Source organism: Vigna umbellata, chromosome 3, assembly GCF_029865625.1.
Source record: "Vigna umbellata cultivar VRB3 chromosome 3, Vumbellata_1.0, whole genome shotgun sequence".
Taxonomy (NCBI): Eukaryota; Viridiplantae; Streptophyta; class Magnoliopsida; order Fabales; family Fabaceae; genus Vigna; species Vigna umbellata.
In genome coordinates this window covers 72,600-94,527 of record NC_142167.1, presented here as the reverse complement: position 1 = coordinate 94,527, position 21,928 = coordinate 72,600, and the positions used below count along the sequence as shown (strand labels likewise).

The 21,928-nt window shown below is 34.9% G+C and overlaps 2 protein-coding genes and 2 long non-coding RNA genes across 5 annotated transcripts; 1 reads left to right on the top strand and 3 right to left on the bottom strand.

Annotated features, from left to right (window-relative positions):
- Positions 1-989: 989 nt before the first annotated feature.
- Positions 990-4,182, bottom strand: EMB3131 (Pentatricopeptide repeat (PPR-like) superfamily protein). Its single transcript, XM_047319008.2, has one exon. It carries the CDS (start codon positions 4,037-4,039, stop codon positions 1,889-1,891), a length of 2,151 nt encoding a protein of 716 aa, XP_047174964.2. The 5' UTR covers positions 4,040-4,182; the 3' UTR covers positions 990-1,888.
- A 730-nt stretch (positions 4,183-4,912) lies between these two features.
- Positions 4,913-7,451, top strand: LOC148201302 (uncharacterized). Of its 2 annotated transcripts, none has more exons than XR_015784910.1 (4): positions 4,913-5,516; positions 5,973-6,204; positions 6,421-6,498; positions 6,731-6,767. It is a non-coding gene; the product is annotated as an uncharacterized LOC148201302 (long non-coding RNA). The 2 variants fall into 2 exon arrangements; XR_015784909.1 differs by lacking the exon at positions 6,731-6,767 and adding an exon at positions 6,929-7,451 and having other exon boundaries at positions 4,914-5,516.
- A 1,217-nt stretch (positions 7,452-8,668) lies between these two features.
- On the bottom strand, positions 8,669-10,610 carry LOC148201301 (uncharacterized). Its single transcript, XR_015784911.1, has 3 exons — positions 10,104-10,610; positions 9,670-9,759; positions 8,669-9,043 (listed from the first exon to the last, which is right to left on the bottom strand). It is a non-coding gene; the product is annotated as an uncharacterized LOC148201301 (long non-coding RNA).
- A 3,070-nt stretch (positions 10,611-13,680) lies between these two features.
- LOC124842510 (uncharacterized) lies at positions 13,681-16,554 on the bottom strand. The gene is made up of 2 exons (XM_047319009.2): positions 16,323-16,554; positions 13,681-14,847 (listed from the first exon to the last, which is right to left on the bottom strand). The coding sequence occupies exons 1-2, from the start codon at positions 16,420-16,422 to the stop codon at positions 13,943-13,945; spliced, it is 1,005 nt and encodes a 334-aa protein (XP_047174965.2). The 5' UTR covers positions 16,423-16,554; the 3' UTR covers positions 13,681-13,942.
- Between the last annotated feature and the right edge of the window lie 5,374 nt (positions 16,555-21,928).

The window sequence follows — 21,928 nt, the reverse complement described above, 5'->3', positions numbered from 1 at the left end:
AAATACAAATTTCAGTTGTTAAATGTTTTTTTTAAACGTGAGCATTTGTTTTACCAGCGTGAGAAAAGCATGTTATACTAGGTTTATTGTAGATTTTAATAAATCAATGTTTGGTCTAAAAAATCCTTGTTATATCCAACAATCATGTTTCCTAGGAATTATTTTTTCTTAAAATGTCATAAATATGTCTGTCTACTGACTGACCTTTCTTCGATCTCAGTCAACTTTTTGGGTTCAAAGGAAGCGAGACTCAAATCTTTTATATTTCAATACCGTTAAAATTCCATTTCAAGGTACCAAATTATAAATGATCACAAACCCTAACCTAGGAGATGGGCAAGCTAAAACCAAATTAAAATTCCTCGTTGTAATCATAATCAGGATATTTCCCAAAACTCATTGCTGTGTTAATCTTATGGACACCAATGAGTTATGAACGACTCATTTGATTTTCCTTGCTTCTCAATGATTAATAAATTTGACATGCAACTTTGTAAGGCAAACTTCATCCCAATTAAGGTTGGTATAATTTGGGCCATCTCATTCTGCAATATTCTTTAGCGTGAAGAACAATTAATCAATGCAGACAACACAAAGAAGCTCTGGAACAATGTAAATGTAAAGGTGTCTTTATTACTCTAATTGCTTGCAGTATTCACCACAACCATGTCTTTATCCGAGTTATTTTGAAGCAGCTAAAGAAATGGTCAGTAGTTGTTGCTCATCTATTCGTAAAATCCTATCCACCAGATGCTTTTGGAATAAGCTGCCAAATGGGTTAATGCATAGTTCTACAGACTTAAACAAACATGCCATTTATTTGCATGTACTAAAAGATTACACTCAATTAAGGTAAAAGAAAAATTATCAAGTTAAGATTTTTATAGTCAACAATTCAACCCAATAGTGAACAATACCTGTCCTACTTCTGCGTGAACTGATACAAAATTAGAGAAGGCTCTTTCCGAGTAGTAGTGACTCCAGAAATATAAGAGAAAGCAATGAGCTTTCTATTCACTGTATATTCTGCATTCATCATATTTGTAATCATTACATCACTACATTTTTTGGATCATGAGCCATGTTAGCCTATAATCTAACTATAAGCATAACAGATTCCTCTCAACAGAATTCGATAACAATAATACTAATACAGAAATTCCAATGCTTTTACTTGGTGACTACGTAAAAATAGGCTGCCCCAATTAATATTTCCTGTAATCCTTCCACAACATAGGCTGCTTCTTCACTCGTTGCAGCCTTGCTAACTTGGGCACAAAAACAATTGTAAGCCCATTCCTGTCCTTTCTCGGCCCATTCCTTCCAGACCTGGACCACTTCCTTTGATGCTGTCGTATCAAGAGTAAAAGGCTAATCCTCTAAATCATCTCAGCACCTGAAAAATGGACTTGAATGGCAGCTAAAAGGCCTTTTATTCAATTTAAATGAGGGGCCTACGACCTGATGAGAGGATGGAGAAAGGTATATCAAATTTGAGCATGTATAAATTCTTGTATCATTAAATATCTATATATTCCATTCTTCATTCCAAGATGGATTTATGGAAAGAACACAAACAATTGATATTCAGAATTCATGTAGCATGTAAGAGCTTAAGCTATGATTTGATGTCAGTTAAGCTTTCTGGAGCGACTTTGCTTTTAAGGATACCATCTTTGCAACCAGCAATTTATGATCTTTATAATACAACTGTCCAATGCTAAAGATATGCAAGCATCTCCGTCCAGCAATCTGTGTTTCGTGCCACGAAATTGAATATCAAAGCTAACCATATCCAGATAAAAACAACTGTCGGTCCTCCGAAATGCTTTTTCTGAATTCAACATGTTGAAAAAAAATGAGAACAATCAGTCCCCATTACTATTTTTCAACCTGGCAACAGCTTACAGCCCTTTGCTTTCAATTTTGATTCGAGACCAAAGAACTTCAAGCTTGATAGTACTAAGTCTGCTGTCTTTCTCTTCATATGATCGACTAGTAATTCATCATACACAATTGTATCAGATTCTGTCAAGTAGTTGCGCTCCCTCAAGTTTGAGAAAACCTTCCTAGCCTCTTCAATCGTTCCATGCTTACACATGCCAGAGATGACTGCAGAATATATTACATTGTCTAAAGAGCAACCTTGTTCCATCATCTCATTTAGTACATCAATCACCTTCTCGGCATCATTTGATTTACATGCATGAATAACTGTAAGACTATACTTAAACTCCGTTGGTCCATCACTAACACTGCCTAAGCAATCACGAACAAGCATCATGGCTTCGTCGATCTCTCCAATTTTGCAAAGCCCTTTGGTAAGGCTCCTATAAGCTGCAACAGAAGGAATGCAAGACATCTCAATGATCTTATTATGACATACACATGCCTCTTGAATTTCACCAAGATCGACAAGGCATAGAATCACAATACTATATGTGATCGAGTCAGGTTCCATGCCCAAGCCTTTCATTTCATCAAATAGAGACAATGCTTTCTTCACCTCACCAGTCTTGTAAAGAGAATCCATAAGAATATTGTATATTTCAACACTCACATGACCTTTTTCTTTCAAGTGAGCAAATGCCTCAACAGCCATTATCGGTCCGTTCTTCTCCACCAAAAGGGAGAAGAATTTGGAGAGATCAGCAACAACCGGAAAACCCAATTTCTCCATCTGCTCAAGCAACTTGGAAAACTCTTCCATCCTATTTACTTCAGCATAAGCTACCAACAGCGGTTTCACAGTTAAGAAGTCTGGCTCAAGCCCCTCCCGAACAGTCACCTGGAAAAGCTTGTAAGCCTTCTGCAGCTTCTTCAAATTACACAAACCTTCAATAAGGCAATTATAAATCTCCAAATCAGCAGTATACCCTGAGCTCACCAAATCCTTCAACAGATCAAAAGCCAATCCAACCTTACCCGCAGCTACAAAAGCCTCAACCAGCTTTCCATATATCACCCTATCCACCAAAATACCCTTACTCTTCATCTCCTTGAACAATTCATACCCCTCCTGAACCTTACCCCCTTTAGCCAGCCCCACAATCATAGTAGCATAAGCCTTGGGATCCATCACCACTCCATCCCTCTTCATCTCCTCCCAAACCCTCAAACAGGCATCCAGATCCCCCGACCGAACCAGAATCCGAACCAGCGCCGTATACGCAAACACGTCGGGCTTACACAACCTCTCCCTCATTCTCCCCAGAACCTCCAACATCTCATCAATCCTCCCACCCTTACACAGCCCCTTCACCAAAACCATGAAAGTCACACTCTCCTCAACCAACCCATCCTCCTTGAAATCATCATAAACCGACAAGCCCAGATCCAAATGGCCAGTCCTGAACAACGCATCCATGACCCTGTTGTACAAAAACACCCTCGGCTTCACCCCAAACTTGTTCCGCATTTTGTCATACACGTGGTAGACCCTAAGCCCTCGGTTGGCGTCAGAGTGCATCCTGATCAAAATCTCGAACTGCTTCTCGCTGGGGGGCCTCCCCTGCGAGTCCATCAGTTCGGGGAGGTGGTCCGCCGCGCGGAACTGGTGGCCGCGGTTCAAGCAGTAGGCGAGGGCATTGTAGGAGGCGAAATTGTGATGGTACCCTTTCTGGCTGTTCGCCCAGTGGAAGAACTTGGAGGCCAGAGCGTGGTTTGTTTGAACCTTTAGCACCTCCGCGACCAAGTTTGGGGGCACTCTGCGGAGCTTCTTGAGCTCTGCAACGACGTTGGGGCACCACTTGTTGTCGTTTTTGCGGAAGGCGTCAACGATGAAACGGGCGATCGGAGAGAGGCGGATGGTGCGGGAGGGAGAAGAGGAGGGAGGAGAAGGGTTGGAGAGGAAATGAGGGTCCCAGTCTTTGATGTTGAAAGGTGTAGGTTTGTGCTTGGATGTGGAAGAGGGGTTTATGGTTTGGCGGTTGGAGAAGAGGCCACCGCGGACGGTGGGGCGATTCTGGGAGGGTTTCCGGTGGCCGTAGAAAAAGTAGAACTTGTTGGGTTTGTTTGGTTGAGGAACCTGTGGAGGCATTTTCAGGATTTCAATATTCTTCTTCTTCTTCTTCTTCTTCAAACTCACTTTTCACATCTCTGCTCCTTGGTTCAGTCTTCTTGATAGAATGGCAATGGATTCGTCTACGTTAGTTATGTCCCTTCTATCATTTTTCATCCTAAAAACCTTTTTTCCTCTTTTTCTCTCCCCCTAATATAAATATGAAGTTAAGTAAATTACATTAATTCTCTTATTTATTTTTTAAATCAAAGGTTTTAGACGATTATTTATTTTTACAAAGAATGTTAAATATTTTATAATGAAATATAGGTTTAAATAATCTCTTAATTTTCGTATTTGTTTCAAAATCTTAATTTTTGAACTTCAAATTTTGAATAGTCTAAATTAAGTTTTTATTATTAGAAATATGATTTAAATCGGTCTTTTTCATTAGTAATATATTAATGATATTAATTCATGTGTCACCTGTTAGAAATATAGACACTGTGCAATAAAATTGATATACATATCACTCCTGCATTGTATTTGTTATTTTGTCTCAAAGTCTTATTTTTTTTAACAGAAACAATTTTATTATTTTCTAAATTAAGATCAAATTTAACTTTTATATAAATATTATAATGATATTTTTATTATTAGTTTTAACAAATATTAAGTTTATTAAAATTCATATTTTATATTAAACTTTTTTTAATTCTTTTAAATATTTATATATCAATAATTTTATATCGTATGTGACATGGTAGGACTCTCCATTTCTATTTATGTAACATTCTATTTTAATAATTTTAACACTACTACATATTCAATAAATAAAAGCAATTAACTTAAAGAAAACATATAAAGTGTTAGGATAATGATACTCGAACAACCAAATTTGACAACATTTGAACACGGCACACGTGTCAGCGTTTGAGAGGTCCACGTTTTCAAGGGAAAAAGCTGCTGCATTCTGAGAAAACCTGCTTGAAGTGTGACGTGGCGAGGGACGGGCACGGGCAGTTTAGGGTGTGCGTTTCAAATTTGAAATTGATTTTCGAACTTTGCAGAGAGAGAAGCGGCGCGAACATTGGGGACCTAGACAGAGAGACGAGAGAGTTGGAGAAAGGGTTCACGAGCGTAAGAGAGAACGACGGAGTGGTTGCCGGAGTGCGCCGTTGAAGGTCGAAGGCCGTGTCGGAGAGATCGAAACCCTCCAGCCCGTTCCGTTTGACGGCGCCGCAGCTCCGACGTCGACCGCTCGACGCGAAGACGGGATCGTGTTTGGTCCGTTCCGGCCCAGCGACTTAGGGAGGCGTTGAAGGTGTCGCTTCGTCCCAGGTGGTTCCGTCCCTGTCCCGGAGTGCCGTCGGAGTGCCGCGAGAGATTCGCCGGAGTCTCGCCGGAGTTTGGGCTGTTCGGAGGACCAAAAAGAGGGGTTTTCCGGGTTGTCAGTCCCACCCACACCTTAGGCAATCGGCTCTGTTCCAACCGCCACGCGTGGTCTTCACTCAAGGTTGGTTTCTTTTTTGATTTGTCAGTGCAATGAATGTTGAATACATGGATGATGTTGTATTTGGATTTGATTTGCTTATGTATGAAACGTCTCCCAAGTGGATTTTGTTCTGTTCCCAATTTTTATACAACTTCTTTGCTTAATCTTACATTGTTGCTGTAATGTTGTTCGATTGGTAGTCATGGACCTAGTTGGCCTTGCTGTCAAAAAACTTCAACCCAATAACCCACTTCATTCGACTTTGGTAGCAGTAATGTTGGTGAACCAAGGGTCCTAGAGAATGTATTTTTATGCGAGACGAATTTGTTAATAAAATGTTAAGAATTGTTCCCAAATTTTGTTGGATTGGTAATATGTTGTATGTGTATGAGTCCCCTTGTTGGGGCTTTAACTTTAGAGGCTGTAATGATTGGCTTGTGGAACTGAATTTTGAGATTTTCTGTTGAATTTATACAGAGCAAAAAGGGTTAGGTTTCCAAAGGGCAAGAAAGTGAAGCCAGGAGATGAAGTTGTGGACAAAGGAAATGTCGAGGAGGGTGAAGTTGACTTAAGGAATCCCCAAGTAGCTGCCAAAGCTGCCAAAGAGCGGGCAAATCTAAGAAATCAATCTAGTATTTACTTAACATTGTTCTACTTTTCTTTCAGGTGGAGCATTGCAAAATGATTATGTGTATGATGAATCTTCTGGGTATGGCTCTTCTCTTCCATGTAAATTTTGGGAAATAGTCTGATATACATGACATTATTTATCTTTGTTGTAAATTTCGAAACCAAAAAAAAAATCATTATGGTATTAAGGAGGTGGCAAAAGTTGAGGGTTTGTACCCACTTCTTCTTCTAATGAATTCTGTTACGAAAAAGAGCTGTTATAAGGTTGTTCTGACATCAATATTTGATGGTCCAGGTACTATTATAGCAGCAGTTTGGGCTATTATTATGATCCAAATACCGGGCTTTATTGCTCTGCAGCATCAGGACAATGGTACAGCACATTCCTTTATCATCTTTTCGTGTGGTTTGTCAATTTGTATGCTGACATCTTTTAGCCTTTGTTTACAGTAAGTGGTTCCAAACATAGATGTGGATTTGGATGTGTCTTTAGTTGTTTGTTAAAATTTAATCTTGATTTGTGATATATTTTGTTGGAAACTATATCAAGAGATGTGATATGTGTACGTCAATTTATAGATCTTTGGTGGCATAAAAACATGCAGGGTGATTAGTTGTATAATTAACACCTTTGGCTGAGAGGAGTGATAGGTGTAAATTTTACTTGTTTTTGTTGCTTAAATTGTTGTGCTTTTGAGTAAGTTTTAGTGTTAATTGTCATGAAAAGTATATAATTGTTGATATAAGTATAATTTTCACTGTTTAAATGTTTTTTATGCTTTTGTTTGTTTATTTCGAAGTAGAATAAGGATTGGGAGCGCATCATTTGGCTGTCGGCATCGAGAAGAGGACGCTCGTCCAGCGCGCAGAGGACGCTCGTCCAGAAAGTGGACGCTCGTCCAGAGAACGGAGATCGCTCGCCCAGCTGGCAGAGGACGCTCGTCCAGACGCTTGTTGCCCAGAGGGGACGCTCGTCCAGCGCGCAGAGGACGCTCGTCCAGCGCACAGAGGACGCTCGTCCTATCGACAAATCAGGATCAAGTGCTTGGGTGTTCCTCAAACCATTTACAGCAGATATGTGGTGTGGTACGACTGTCTCATTTTTTGTGATTGGAATTGTTATATTGATTCTTGAACACCGAGTCAATAGTGACTTTCGTGGTCCTCCTAAGAAGCAAATTGTAATTATGTTAATGTACGCCTTTGTAGCGTCATATGATAACCTTTTACGGCCAGTTTATTGAATTTGGTGCAGCAATAGGTGCCCCAATGTTCATCTTTTGTTTAAGATTCTAAATCCATTTAACGAGTTATTGATGATTTGAATTAATCCAATATTGCGGTTCAGTCATAGATCACACACGAAAAAAAGGGGGTTTTTTTTGGATTGTTTTGCAAGGAAAATTAAATTAATTAAAAGTTGAAAGTTAAAAACAATTGACAAAATTATGAAAATTAAAAGCTGAAAGCAGAAAACCGAACGGTTCTAACCAGTGTTAAAACCGAACGGTGATATAAAAGACCGAACGGTCCAAAGCACAGAACGAAAGGTTGAAGTATAAATTGCACGGAAGTAAAAACCGAGCTGTAATAACATTGAGACCGAACGCTAATTACCGAGCGTCCTAACCGCACGGTGCTTATAACAAGGCCGATCGGTTAAGGCAGTAAATCAGAAATGAGCACAATAAAGCCGAACGGTAAAAGCAGTTAATGAAAAGGACGAACGGTATTAGGTGACCGAACGGTATGAAGATAACAGGCAATGGAAAATGATATTGAAAACTAAACCAAACACAAAAACGAACGTTAATGACCGAACGGTACAAGAATATTCATTCATCAAGCTAAAGGTTCCAAGACCAGAGCTAAACCAGAAAATAAAGAATCAACCCAACGGTTAAAGCAGCAAGGTAAAGACCGAACGTCCATACTGTGACCGAACGGTAGATGTAAGTATAAGTGAAGAAGCCATTCGATCTGTAACAGACCGAACGGTATGAAGATTAAGAACGAACGGTCAATAAACAACAAGCACGAACACAGAGACAAGCCGAACGTCACGGAGCAAATACAAATCAGATGAAAGATGGACGAACGATCTCTAACAGTGACGTTAAAGACCGAACGGTTTGACAGGCAGAAACAGTAAACGTGCAGAATTCAAAACCACCAGAAACGCAATTGCTGGAACAGTAAACTCGCACAATAAAGCTATCAGTACAAACGAACGTAAAAATTAAATTGCAAACAATCAACAACAGTATAAATTAAATGGCAGACACACAACAACACAGATCAGATTTCAGCAGAAATTTAATCGCATCAGTAGAATAAAATTGACAATTCAGTAACAGGAAATTAAATGACATTGTTCATTCAAATTAAAATTCATTACAATCTCACTATGCACCTCACAGCACCTCACGGCACCTCTACTCTCATACAACAATCTCACTACATTACATTATCTGGAGTTGAAAACTAATCTACTGAACTTGGAGGAGAAGAACCGAGAGCCTCCTCCCAAGCGTAACCCTCTCACTCTTTTAAAGCCAAATTCTCAAGTCTCGTTCTGGTGCTGCCTCGTGCGTTTCCAGCCAGGTTGCCATGCTGTTGTCTCCCATTAGCAACCTTTAATGAATTTCTTCCATCACTCTTTTGCTTCTCTGTCAGATAAAGCCATGTGGGGCCCTCCATTTTGTTTACACTTCTGCATGTTCTGCACACCATCGCTGCCCATGCTGGAATAAACAAGGTCTGTGTCAGCTTTCCACTTCTCTCCCATCTCAACATGTGCATCCAATTCGGTTGGACTTGAAGACGGTGTGTGTTGTCGTTGCTGCTGTTTGATGCAGCTGGACGTGAATGCTTCCAACGTTGCAGCTCCCAAGCTTCTCATGGGCGTGCTGCTGGAACTGCTAGACGGATGGGGTGTGAATGAACAGAAAACGGAAACTTAATACATAGTATTCATATTCAAGCACAATGAATTTAATTTAAACTCTCTTTAAGAAATGCCAGATATTTGAACTAGACAGGAGGTGACCAACATGACAGTAATCCCCAAATCAAAATAACACAGAATTCAATGTATAATAACACTACACCAACACAAAAACTGAAATTACATTACACCAACACAATCAACTAAAACAACAAATTGGAAATCATAACAAACATTGTCAGCATTTATTAAACCTTTTCAAAAAAGAGAACAAAAAAATAATAGTCATTTACTAATTCATATAATTCGTGCCACATAAAACAACATTTTCTAACACTCATGGTACAGGGACAGAATTGGTACCTTAGGCAAAATAAGTGGGTACCTGTGTGCCAGTTTTTGCACAACAAGGCCAACTACGTCCATCACTTTCATTTTGGGGTGTCTTGTTTGTTTTCCCTCATTTTATCTACTTCTAAGTAATCTGGGAACAATTTCTTAACATTTTTTTAACATATTCGTGCCACATAAAACAACATTTTCTAACACTAATGGCACAGGAACAGAACTGGTACCTTAGGCAAAATAAGTGGGTACCTGGGTGCCAGTTTTTGCACACCAAGGCCAACTACGTCCATCACTCTCATTTTGGTGTGGCTTGTTTGTTTTCCCTCATTTCAGCTACTTCTAACAAAATTTGGGAACAATTCTTAACATTTTATTAACAAATTCGTCTCGCATAAAAATACATTCTCTAGGACCCTTGGTTCACCAACATTACTGCTACCAAAGTCGAATGAAGTGGGTTATTGGGTTGAAGTTTTTTGACAGCAAGGCCAACTAGGTCCATGACTACCAATCGAACAACATTACAACAACAATGTAAGATTAAGCAAAGAAGTTGTATAAAAATTGGTAACAGAACAACATCCACTTGGGAGACGTTTCATACATAAGCAAATCAAATCCAAATACAACATCATCCATGTATTCAACATTCATTGCACTGACAAATCAAAAAAGAAACCAACCTTGAGTGAAGACCACGCGTGGCGGTTGGAACAGAGCCGATTGCCTAAGGTGTGGGTGGGACTGACAACCCGGAAAACCCCTCTTTTTGGTCCTCCGAACAGCCCAAACTCCGGCGAGACTCCGGCGAATCTCTCGCGGCACTCCGGCGGCACTCCGGGACAGGGACGGAACCACCTGGGACGAAGCGACACCTTCAACGCCTCCCTAAGTCGCTGGGCCGGAACGGACCAAACACGATCCCGTCTTCGCGTCGAGCGGTCGACGTCGGAGCTGCGGCGCCGTCAAACGGAACGGGCTGGAGGGTTTCGATCTCTCCGACACGGCCTTCGACCTTCAACGGCGCACTCCGGCAACCACTCCGTCGTTCTCTCTCTCGCTCGTGAACCCTTTCTCCAACTCTCTCGTCTCTCTGTCTAGGTCCCCAATGTTCGCGCCGCTTCTCTCTCTGCAAAGTTCGAAAATCAATTTCAAATTTGAAACGCACACCCTAAACTGCCCGTGCCCGTCCCTCGCCACGTCACACTTCAAGCAAGTTTTCTCAGAATGCAGCAGCTTTTTCCCTTGAAAACGTGGACCTCTCAAACGCTGACACGTGTGCCGTGTTCAAATGTTGTCAAATTTGGTTGTTCGAGTATCATTATCCAAAGTGTTATTACAATTATTTGAATTTGGCCATAACACCGAACTTTTTATACAATGAGTTTTTAAAACTAAGAGTACTTGTACATAGATTGATTGTTTTAAGATAGTTTTTCAAAACTCCAAATATACATAAGAATCCATCTTTGTGTTTATACATCAGTTCTCGCACCGCCTAACAATTGCTCCATTGAAACATTATCCTCTATTCACACCAATCACGTGATCATTGCAAAAGGAAAACACAAGCAAACATACAAACATAACCGAAGGATAAACTAATTTTACCAAAGAAATAAACATACATTTTAGATCAATAATATGACAATTACACTCTTAAATCAAGTAAAATATAAGCATACACATAAATTTTATATTTGACTATGTGGATACATGTATTGATGTTGAACTCTTGCGAGTTCTGCATTTGTAGTGGTGAAACAACTTGTCTACCCAAGCTACCACACAAGGTTAATCTGTCTACCACTTATGACCAAGGAATTTAACTATAGACTAAGACCTTCTGCTACTCCTCACCACATAACTCACTCTTCTCTACTTAAGATTAGTTAGTTATTAGAGTGTCAGGATAACCCTCAAAGTGTAATCCCTAAATCAATACATGAAACAACCACAAGAAATCCTCCTTGAAATTATTTTCATATATCCTTTAACCATACATACAACCATGTTCATTAACAATACAATGTACATAATTTCCACATAGGTAAGCATTTAATTTATATAAATCAGCTTAAAACTCAAACCAGAATCAGAAAATACATAAAACAACACATGACTTGAAATAGAGCGCCCAATGACTCATGTTATTCGCCTAGCGAATTAAGGAGAAAAAAGGTTCAAACATGTAGTAGAGAAGTGACGCTCAGTGTCACTCAATACCGCTCAACACTTAGCAAATAGAGAACCCATTGTCTTAGTAGCTCTCAACGACCCAAAGTGCCCCTTAGCGCCCAGAACACAAAGAGCTCACTATCTTTGCAACGCTCAATGCCCTGAAGTCCAATGACTCTCTGACTTTGTAGAGCTCAGCGCCACTCTAGGCCCCTCAACGCCACACCAAAAACCAACAACTCTAAATCTTGATTTGTGTGTACTATAGCATTATTCAAATGACCAAATTGGTGTCATTATCCTTGTGATTGTTTGAAAAACATGTTTAAACATTCGATATCAATTTTCTTATTTAGTCAATGACTCAGTCCATTATATCAAATCAACACTTTACCACAACCCAAATAGCAAATAAGCATCCTAAAGACCCAATTTTGGTAAACTAAGTGGCTAACCAAGTGCTAAATGAAACAAAAACAAACTCATAACATCAAGTTCATTCAATAAACCATCTCCATTTTACATCAAGAATTCACAATACCAAATCATCAATTTTAACATGGCACACAATCTACTACCATATAATTCAAAACAGATTTCATTAATTATTCCATGCAATTACCACATAAAAACTCAGGTTATCAAGCTACTAAAAATTTAGAAATAAGGTATTTAGCTTCCTTTATGTGTTAGAAACTCAAACAACCTTAAAGAACTCAAAAACAACTCCCACATATAAAAAATTGTATATGCTCCTACAATTCACATAATCATGATCACGATACACCGTTAGAACTACTGATCAATAAAGAACCTAATAAAAACGTAGATGATACATGCCATAGAGCTAAGGTCACATCAATATGAAAACATGGAAGACATAGAAAAAGAGTAGAAATTAACTTACTATTTTACAAGAATTGACCAGATAGGAATGAAGACCTTGCCACAATGATCACTTAAACACCTCCTGATCTTCAAACAAATGATCCAACAATTTAAATAATGAATATGACTAAAATAGCATAGTTCCTTAATTGAAAACACAATATCATTTCTATTATTCTATTTTCTAAACTCTCACAATTTAACTTTTATAAAAATATTATGATGATATTTTTATTAAATATTTTTAATATTATTAAATATTTTTAATAATATTATTATATAATAGTTAAATTTGATCTATAAAATATAGAATTGAATTGAAACAAAATAGAGATTAAATAAAAAAAATTTACATCACCCTTATCTTAAAAGTGACACATGACATTATTATAAGATCTTCATTTGAGATCAAATTATTTTAGTTTGTGTTTTGAAATATTATTTAATTTGTACTTAAATTTTATGATAAAAAAATATTTTCATTTTACTTTTAATGTTTTTTACTTTGTTTTAGATTTTTAAGTATTTTATATAATCTTATTTTATAACATTAAGACCTCTACTGGTATAAAATAATCAAAACTTTTAAAAATGAGTAACCAGGCAAAGTTGGCAAATTTTTTTAAATTGAGATGAGCACTACGTATTTCAATATTCGTTCAAATTTAACCACATTTAACTTTTAATACAAGAACATTTGGTTTAAATGATCAAATTACCATTTTTTTACATTAAATTTGAAATTTCTTGTAAATTTATATATTTTTAATTAATTTTGTTATTGAAAATTAAATATTTTTATATTTTTCAATTGAATTAGTTTCACTCAATAACATAATTATTATTGGATGATGTAATTATTATTTTGCTTTATTATATTGATTCCTTGTATTCATTTGTTAAAAAAATTGTAAAATGTTATGATTCATATAAAAATTAAACAACAAAAACTCAATATATAAAACAAAATCAATAAAGATTCAATAAAAAGTGCTTCTATTTATAAAAAAACTTAAAATTTACTTAAATATATTTTTATCAAACTTCTAATTTATTTCTTCTCATTTTTCATCTTTTCCTTAGTCTAAAGGATCTCAATTTTTGCTCTGTTTCACTCTTATTTCTTTCTTCATTCACTAATTTTCCACTTCCTAAGTCAAACAAAATATAAAAGAATGGCATCCAAGCAAAATGTAAAAGAATAACAAAGGATGGTTGAAGCAGTGAAATAAATAAAGTTTACACACCAAGGATTGAGAAATGAACGTATAGGGCTATGAAGTATTGTAACATTTACTCTGACAACAAACCTTTAGAGCTCACATACTGTTGAAAGCAAAAGCCGCTCACCACCAAAATTCAGGCAAACAGTTCCATTCCACCATAACACCAGTATAAACAAAAAGAACTTGTTGCCAACAAAAAGAAAACAAAAAAGAGTGAGTTACAATGGGTATCAATAGAAGAAATCCCTCTTTTTACTTTTCTCCATGCCCCAGTAATGACCTGTTTGACGGCCATCTCTTTGAAATCGATGAGAGTTTTGCCTCCATTGGTTGCCCTCATTCTGAGCACTCCAACCTCCATAATTCCTTCTAAATTGCAAATGACTTGAAACATCACCAATGCCCTGGTGCTTCCATTCTGTCTTCATTGGAGTTACATTCTGTTGGCTAGATTTGCATTGCCAAGAAGATTTGCCAATTTTATTAGACAAATAAGTTGGCTGCTGCTGAATCCAAGGGCTGTCCCTAACTTTACCCCATCCTTTATCCTCTAAGTTTCCACAATCCCAATCCTTACATTGATTTTTATCTTCCTTTCCCTTATTCCAACCCCATGACACATGAAGACCACCTTCCAAAGCATTGCCAGTTAATCCACCATTTCCACCACCAACGTGGCGCTCCCATGGATTGTCAGTATTATCCACATTTCCAGAGTTTACCTCTTTCAATTCATACACTTTACCAGCAGGACATTCCCAAGGATTTTCACCACTATCTGAAGTTTTTGTTCTTTTGCATTTCGTAGCTTCTATCTCTTCCTCATCAACTACAGTAAACAATGCTCTATCTATTTCCTTAATGAGATCAGGATCAATAGAAGGGTTCCAATCTATTTCATCAGCATAAGTATCCGGATCAGGTAGAGAAATATCACAAGGAAGGCTGTTGATCTTTGCCCAGTAACGCTTTTTGGCATTTTTGAATGCTTCTTCGGCAGCTGAATCATTCCATTCAGACACATTGCTGTGGCAGCATATCAACGTCTTAGAATCAACGATTTTCTGCCACGGTACCAATCCAACTGTAGTGCAGTACTTCTTCTCCCATACAGGTATTCCGTCCTGCCAATACTCTTACAAGATTGAAAAACAAGAAATTCAGTATATTGATGTAAAAAAAGATGTAGTAGCAATGGTAACTCCCTACATCTGTATATGAAACGAGAGTGAAATGAAGCTACATATTTCTACATTTGTACATGAAACAAGACTGAAATAGAGCTACATTCCTTACAAATGCTGGAAACAGAAGATGGTCGCAGAAAATAAAATATATGAACCCATATAGACCCTTATTATTGTATACCATTTTCATTCTAAATAAGAATACTCGTGTGCATCAAACAAACAAAATTCATTATATTCCTTCTTCGTTTCTCTCTTCTCAGCGTGGTAGTAGAGTAGTATCATCCTTCCTGACCTGTTTTGTCACTAATTGTTTCAACACTCATGAACAAGAACCCCTTCCATAAGGATGAAGGCTTCTCTGAATCTCATAAACCTTCTCAGCCTTAGCAATCCACCCAATAGGGCTACTTTGATCAATGTTCGGTCATTCAACATTCTCAAGGGCCTTTTAAAACTCCATTGAAACCTCACCTTCAATGTTTGAAGAATGAACATCATAATGTCGATGGTTTATTTTGATGAGTAGTTCTAACATGGCAAAACTTCCTACAAAGTATCCTCCATTGTCTATCTCTTGTTGCTTAACCAAATATTGCAAGTGGTAGAATGGTATCCAACATATCAAGTTTTTCTCTCATTTCCCCAAAATCTTTGTGAATGTCCCGGGTGGCATTCCCCATTTTTTGCATGTGTTTACCATTATCAGAACTGGATCCCGACATCTCATCATTAATCTCTGCCACATGCTTCTACAATCCTTTGACTCTTGAGTCCATCTTCATCAAAGGCATCCAGTAGGTCGGATTTGTTAGACTCGAAATTGCATACAAAAGTAAGTCATAGATAACAATACTAGGTACAACCAGGATTACAGCATACCTAAGCCCTAACAAAGAGTCTTTCTTCCTCAAACTCCCCGCCATTCCTAACAAATAGTCTAAATAGACTATTTACAATTTGTCGGACATTTATCAAAATCATAAACTATTGTGAATTTTACTACTTAAAGAATATCAGTTCTTGTATAACGAACATCACTCCTTCTTTGAATGTTTTCAATAAATTGTAATAACAAACAATAGACAGAATATCCGATTCATGAATTTGTAGTTTCTAACAAAATTTTAGAATGAAAGATTTTGTTATACTAGCACTCATCTTCCCTCCAAGCAAAGTTAGCACTCATCTCAGTACGAATTATCTCCATTCCAAAGATTTATCAGTAACTTAAGTGTTCAATTACAATATCTTAAGCGCATGACAACATAGGGATTATGGTTCCTCCTCAAATTCAACAAAACATCCCTCCCCTACACAAACAGTGCAATGCCAAAGTCCAATTTTGTTTTCAAGAAAAGGAAAGCGAAAACAAAAGACAAAGATAGGCAAATGAAAGGTAAACAAGGAATTTTAAAAATACCAGGAAGATAAGCATTGATGTCGTAGAATCTCGGAGGACGCACCGGAGATCTTCGGTGGCGGAAGAACCTTCGCGATTGACGGTTGTCCCATTTACCCATTTCCCACAAAAACCTATCAAAAGTTCAAAATGGGTTTTTTTGGCAACAATTTAGGAAGAGAAAACGCAACCAACGAACAAAGTTACCATGACAGTGATTGTTCAAGTTCAATTTAAGCACATGTGGTTGGGGTAATTTATAGCACCCATTGCGTCGGCGTGTTGATTTATATTACCGTACTCTCCTGTTACATTCATCAAAATCTAATTAATTTTGTTTCGTAATCTTTCTAAAAAGTTTATATAGATTTCGTTTTATATTCATATATTAAATATTTAATATTTCTTCTCATTTTCTTATTATTGCATCATGTTTTATAAACTCATAATTTCTGTTCTGTCTTTATATATACACACAGACATATTATATATATATATATATATATATATATATATAATATAAAATGCTGAGTAATATTTTAAATGTACATGAACTATTTTACTTTCCACATTGCTATTTTTTTTTTGTTGTACACGTTTTTTTAATAGTTTGTACATAATAGAGTATCTAATATAATCATATTTTAACTAATTTATACAATTCCATTTTGTAAATGAATTTAATGGATGATTATTATAGAAAAAAAAGTAAAAGAACAAATTAATAAATTATTATTTTTAAGTTAAATTGTTAATTACAATTGATTTTTCTTATTAAAAATAGTAATCATAGTTATTAGTATTTGTTTTTATACAATTGTTACAATTGATTTCATTTATGTTATTTCGAGAATAACAACACACATGAAGCCAATGCTGAATTCTTCGAATAACAAAGTCTCGCATATCCACTCCAAAAAATAATGATCTTGATATTTAAAATGTCCAAATCAGCAAAGTAAACCGTGAAAGAGTTTTGGAGGTAGAAGAAAGATCACATTCCACTTCATCGACATAAAACATCAAGTCATTGACAGTACAAATATACCTTATGGATTGGGGCTGTCATCATAAGTATAACCGCATCAACGAAGTTATGCACTACCATATGGAGTTGTGCCATGTTCATAACCAATATCATCCAAGAGTTATCACTGTGACCATGACCAACAATCTTAATCGACTAAAGAGTTAGAACAACTCAGTGTTATATTGTTCGAATTTCGACATTTAGGTGACTAAGTATAGAAGTAGTTCAGTGTTCCAATGCCATAGTATAAAAAAATAACAATTCAACGTTTCATTGTCGAGTACAAGAACAACTTGATGACAAGAACAACTTGATGACAAGAGAAAATCGACATTATAGTGTTAAAGCACAAAAAGACAAATTCGACATATACCGAAATATAAGAAAAGTGTTGGGTACAAATAAAGTCTCATATCAGATAAAAGAAGAGTTGAACATGAGTTTATATACACATAGATATCTCTATTGATAAGAGGTCTTTTAGAGTGCTACTAAAAACAAATCTATTCATTGTAAAATAGAATAGGTTTGAATGAGTAGAAAGATTATGCAGAAAATTGAACTCAACTGTTATGGAATTCATTATGTTAGTCTTTCTTTCTTAACTCTTTCCTAAACTTTTATTTTTTTAAAGTTTGTCAAACTTCTCTCAAGAAACACCTTCCCATCCACTCTTCAAACACAAAAACTCAATATCTGAATCTCTTATGCATTCATCAGTCCTCAGATCAAAATTTGATGATCCCAAATGTCAAATACACATATGTACATTTCTTTAGGAATAAAGAACAGTGCATAGATTGTACGCAGCCACTTAAGCAGCGTCGTCTTTCTATCTCCATCCATCACAGCTCTCTCTTTCTCTCAGGTGTGTGTTTTAGCTCAATGAGGAAGTGAAGTGAAGATTATGAAAATGAACTTTGCTTGCCATATGTATTATTTCTGCACAGTTTTTTTTTCTTTTAATTATTTTGTGTGTTTAACATGTTATTGAAATTGTTGCAGCTTTATATGGGTTGTTGCATTTTTTCTTCTTTTGAGTTTTAGTTTAAAACTGTGCTTTTTGTGTTTTTTTTCCTTTTCCTTTTGATTAAGCACCGATGATGTTCGACTTTTTTTTTTAAGAAAAGGAAAGTCATTCTTCACGATCTTCTCAGTATCGATTTCTCCCAGGTAACTGTTAACATGTTTCGAAGGTAGATTGCATTTTTTTTTGTTTTCTAAGATCTAGTAAGTTTTGGCCAAAACCATGTTTTTGGAAGGCATTCCACAAAGATGCTTAGAAGTCTTATAATTATTTTGGTCGGATTATGGTTTGGCTCCTTTTTTAAGAATTTGTGTTGAGGTTGTCGGATTGATCTATGTCTGTGTGACCTGCTATGCTACTGCACCCAGTTTTCTTTTTCTTCTAGTCATTGCGCATTATTCATTATTATGATTGTGATTAAGTTGTACGAATTGGTCAATCTATGATTTCATTCTATGATTTGATCTATGAGGTAAGGTGAGAATGTTGTAACTATGACTCTGAGTCTATGTTTTGGATTCCATTCTGTTGCTTATAATTGTAGAACAAAAATATCTATGCAGTTTTTACTAAAATAGATCATAAAGATTTTTATGAATCTTGTTACTTTATTTATAATGAGATATAAGTATCACATCAAACACCTAAAATAAAGCCAAGAAAATACAAGAGACACACCATTTTATTTTAAAAAAATACTAAAATAAAAATTACAACTAATCTAAAAAGATATAATTTTTTTTATTAATTTGTAACGGATATCCGTCATCCCATTAAAAAAATAATTAAATATTTATATCCCTCGTTATCTATTAAAGATATTTATTTAATAACTTTATCCCAAATATTCACAAATCTATTTTTTTTTTCATCTGTTCATATATCACAGAAACTGATAAATGTATAATAAATTCTGTAAATTAGAGCCGTGTATATTAAAAAAAATAGTGAGGTGTGGTGTGAAGAAAAAATATTTTAGTATCAATTTTTTTTGGAAAGAATGAGAAAACTTAATAAAAATATTAAAACAAAACAAACAAACATTTTTATTTAATTATCCTTTTCATATTCCTTTTTATTTGTTTAAAACAAAAACTTAAAACACAATTTAGTATTTTGTTTATTATTATTCATATTTTTATATTTTATATTTTATATTTTCTTAACTTCACTATTTTTGTCTTTACTTGTTTAAATTTATTTAATATTTATTTCATTAATTAACTTCACTATTTATTCATTAATTATATTTTATTACTTTTGTATTTTGTATTACTATTATTATAAGATGAAATTCGATGTTGTAATATAGCTATTCTGAAATTTTGTATTTAGTATGTAATATATTATCTTATCTCAAAATATATATTATCTTATCTTAATATTTATTATCTTATCTTAATTTATATTATCTTATCTTAATAAATATATACTCTTTAAATTTTAAATATTTGTACGTATATTTACATATAAAGTTTATTCAAATTTTAACTAATTAATTATCAATTAAAATTATCTATGATAATAAATCTTTTAATCTTTTTATTTTATTTTATCTCATTTTATCTTATATCTTTAGTTTGTTTACCAAAGACTTAAAAAGTCTATAAAAACAATCTTGAATTCACACAAAATACTCATTCATTCTCCTACTAAAATTTCTTTCTTATTTCAGTGTGAGTATTGAAAAGAGTTTTTTTTTTCTTGTCAACTCTCATTCAATATTTGTCTTTCTCTTACTATTCAAGACTTGGCTTCAAAGAATCGGTGCAAGGAATTTACAAGTTTGGAAAATACATCATTTCTTCTCCAACTTGATTCGACAACGGTTGTTTTGTTTAGGTAAGATCACATCATGTACGTTTAAAATTTGATCGATAGATTTATAGATTATTCTAAACTATGCAATGCACAAAATTTTGTTATTATGTATATAAATATTTTTTCATTCTCTTTTTGAAGGTTTAAAAGGTGAAAAGAATATGAGGCCAAATATCAATGAATCCCAAGATTTTGAAGGATCGTCAAAGAATTGCTTTTGCTCTCAAGAATATTTGATTCATGAGAATGGTCATAATGCTTCTTATTCACCACTTCTCGTAAACTACAGAAACTATGTCTTATATCATAGTGAAGAACGTCTTGAAAAAAGACTCACAAAGAGTGATGTGAATGTTAATTTAAATAGACTTCTTTTTAATAAAACAGAAGCTGAAAAATATTTTTTACCAATATTGAAAGATGATGATGATATCCAAAAGGGAGTAGAGGTTTGTGCCTACGATGATTATGGGAATCTTTATTCACTGGCCTTCAAGAAGTGGGCAAATAAATACTATGTGTTGAATGGCGAGTGGAAAGTTTTCTTCGAAAATCATAAATTGCAAAGCAATGATATCATCAGAACATGGATGTTTCGTCATTCAGAACATTCAAAGCTATGTCTCGCACTTGAATTTAAAAAGATTGAAATATAGTCCTAGTTGACTTAATGAAATGTTATAGAATTACATTGGAGTTTTATTTTTTAAGAATAGTACATTCTAGATGAATTGTTCATCAAAATTTCTTATTTTTAATGTTGTAAAAATTATATATTTGATTTTCATAATAGTTTTTCTAAAATTATTTGATATCACCAGTTCCATTTTAACTAGTTAAAAATAGTAAATTATATATATATATATATATATATATATATATATATATATATATATATATATATTATATATATATATATATATATATATATATATGGGGTTTGCTAACGCGCGTACGCCTGATTTTCAGTTGGTACATTTTAGCAATGTGTACCGGATTTTAGTAGACAAAAATATCCTTATATATTATGGATTCCAAGTTTTAAGGTTAAGGGTATTTTAATAATTTTCATTTTCAAAACTTAAAAAAAAAAAAAGAAACCCCCCAAACCCTTACTCACCTCTCTCATTCCTCTCAATCCTTTCTCTTTCATCTCTCTCACTCCAACCTTTTCTCTGTCATCCCTACTGTAGCCCCAATTGAAAAAAATCAGAAACACATGCCTTTAAAAAATTTTCCTTTGTAAAGAATTGAGTCATTGACATATTCACCTTCAAGGCAAAGGTTCATTCAAGATCTCTTCAATTTCACCATCTTCACTAACCTCTCTAATTTCATCATCTGTATTTGTTGAATCATCATCTCTAAAAAAACCCTCCAGGCCAATTACCAATTCTTTCTGATGTCATTATGCTTGTGAAAATTAGATAAAATTATATACGACAAAAATTATAAAATGAAAACTCATTATAAAGTCATTTTTTTGTAAGAAATTGTTTAACAACTGAGTGTTTCTGATTTTTTTCCAGGCCAATTACCAATTCCTTTGATGTCATTATGCTTGTGAAAATTAAATAAAATTAGATAAGACAAAAATAATAAAATAAAAACTCATTATAAAATCATTTTTTGTAAGAAATTGTCTAACCGCGAGTATTTCTGAATTTTTTCCAGGTCAATTACCAATTCCTTTATGCTTGTGAAAATTGGATAAAATTAGATAAGACAAAAATTATAAGATGAAAACTC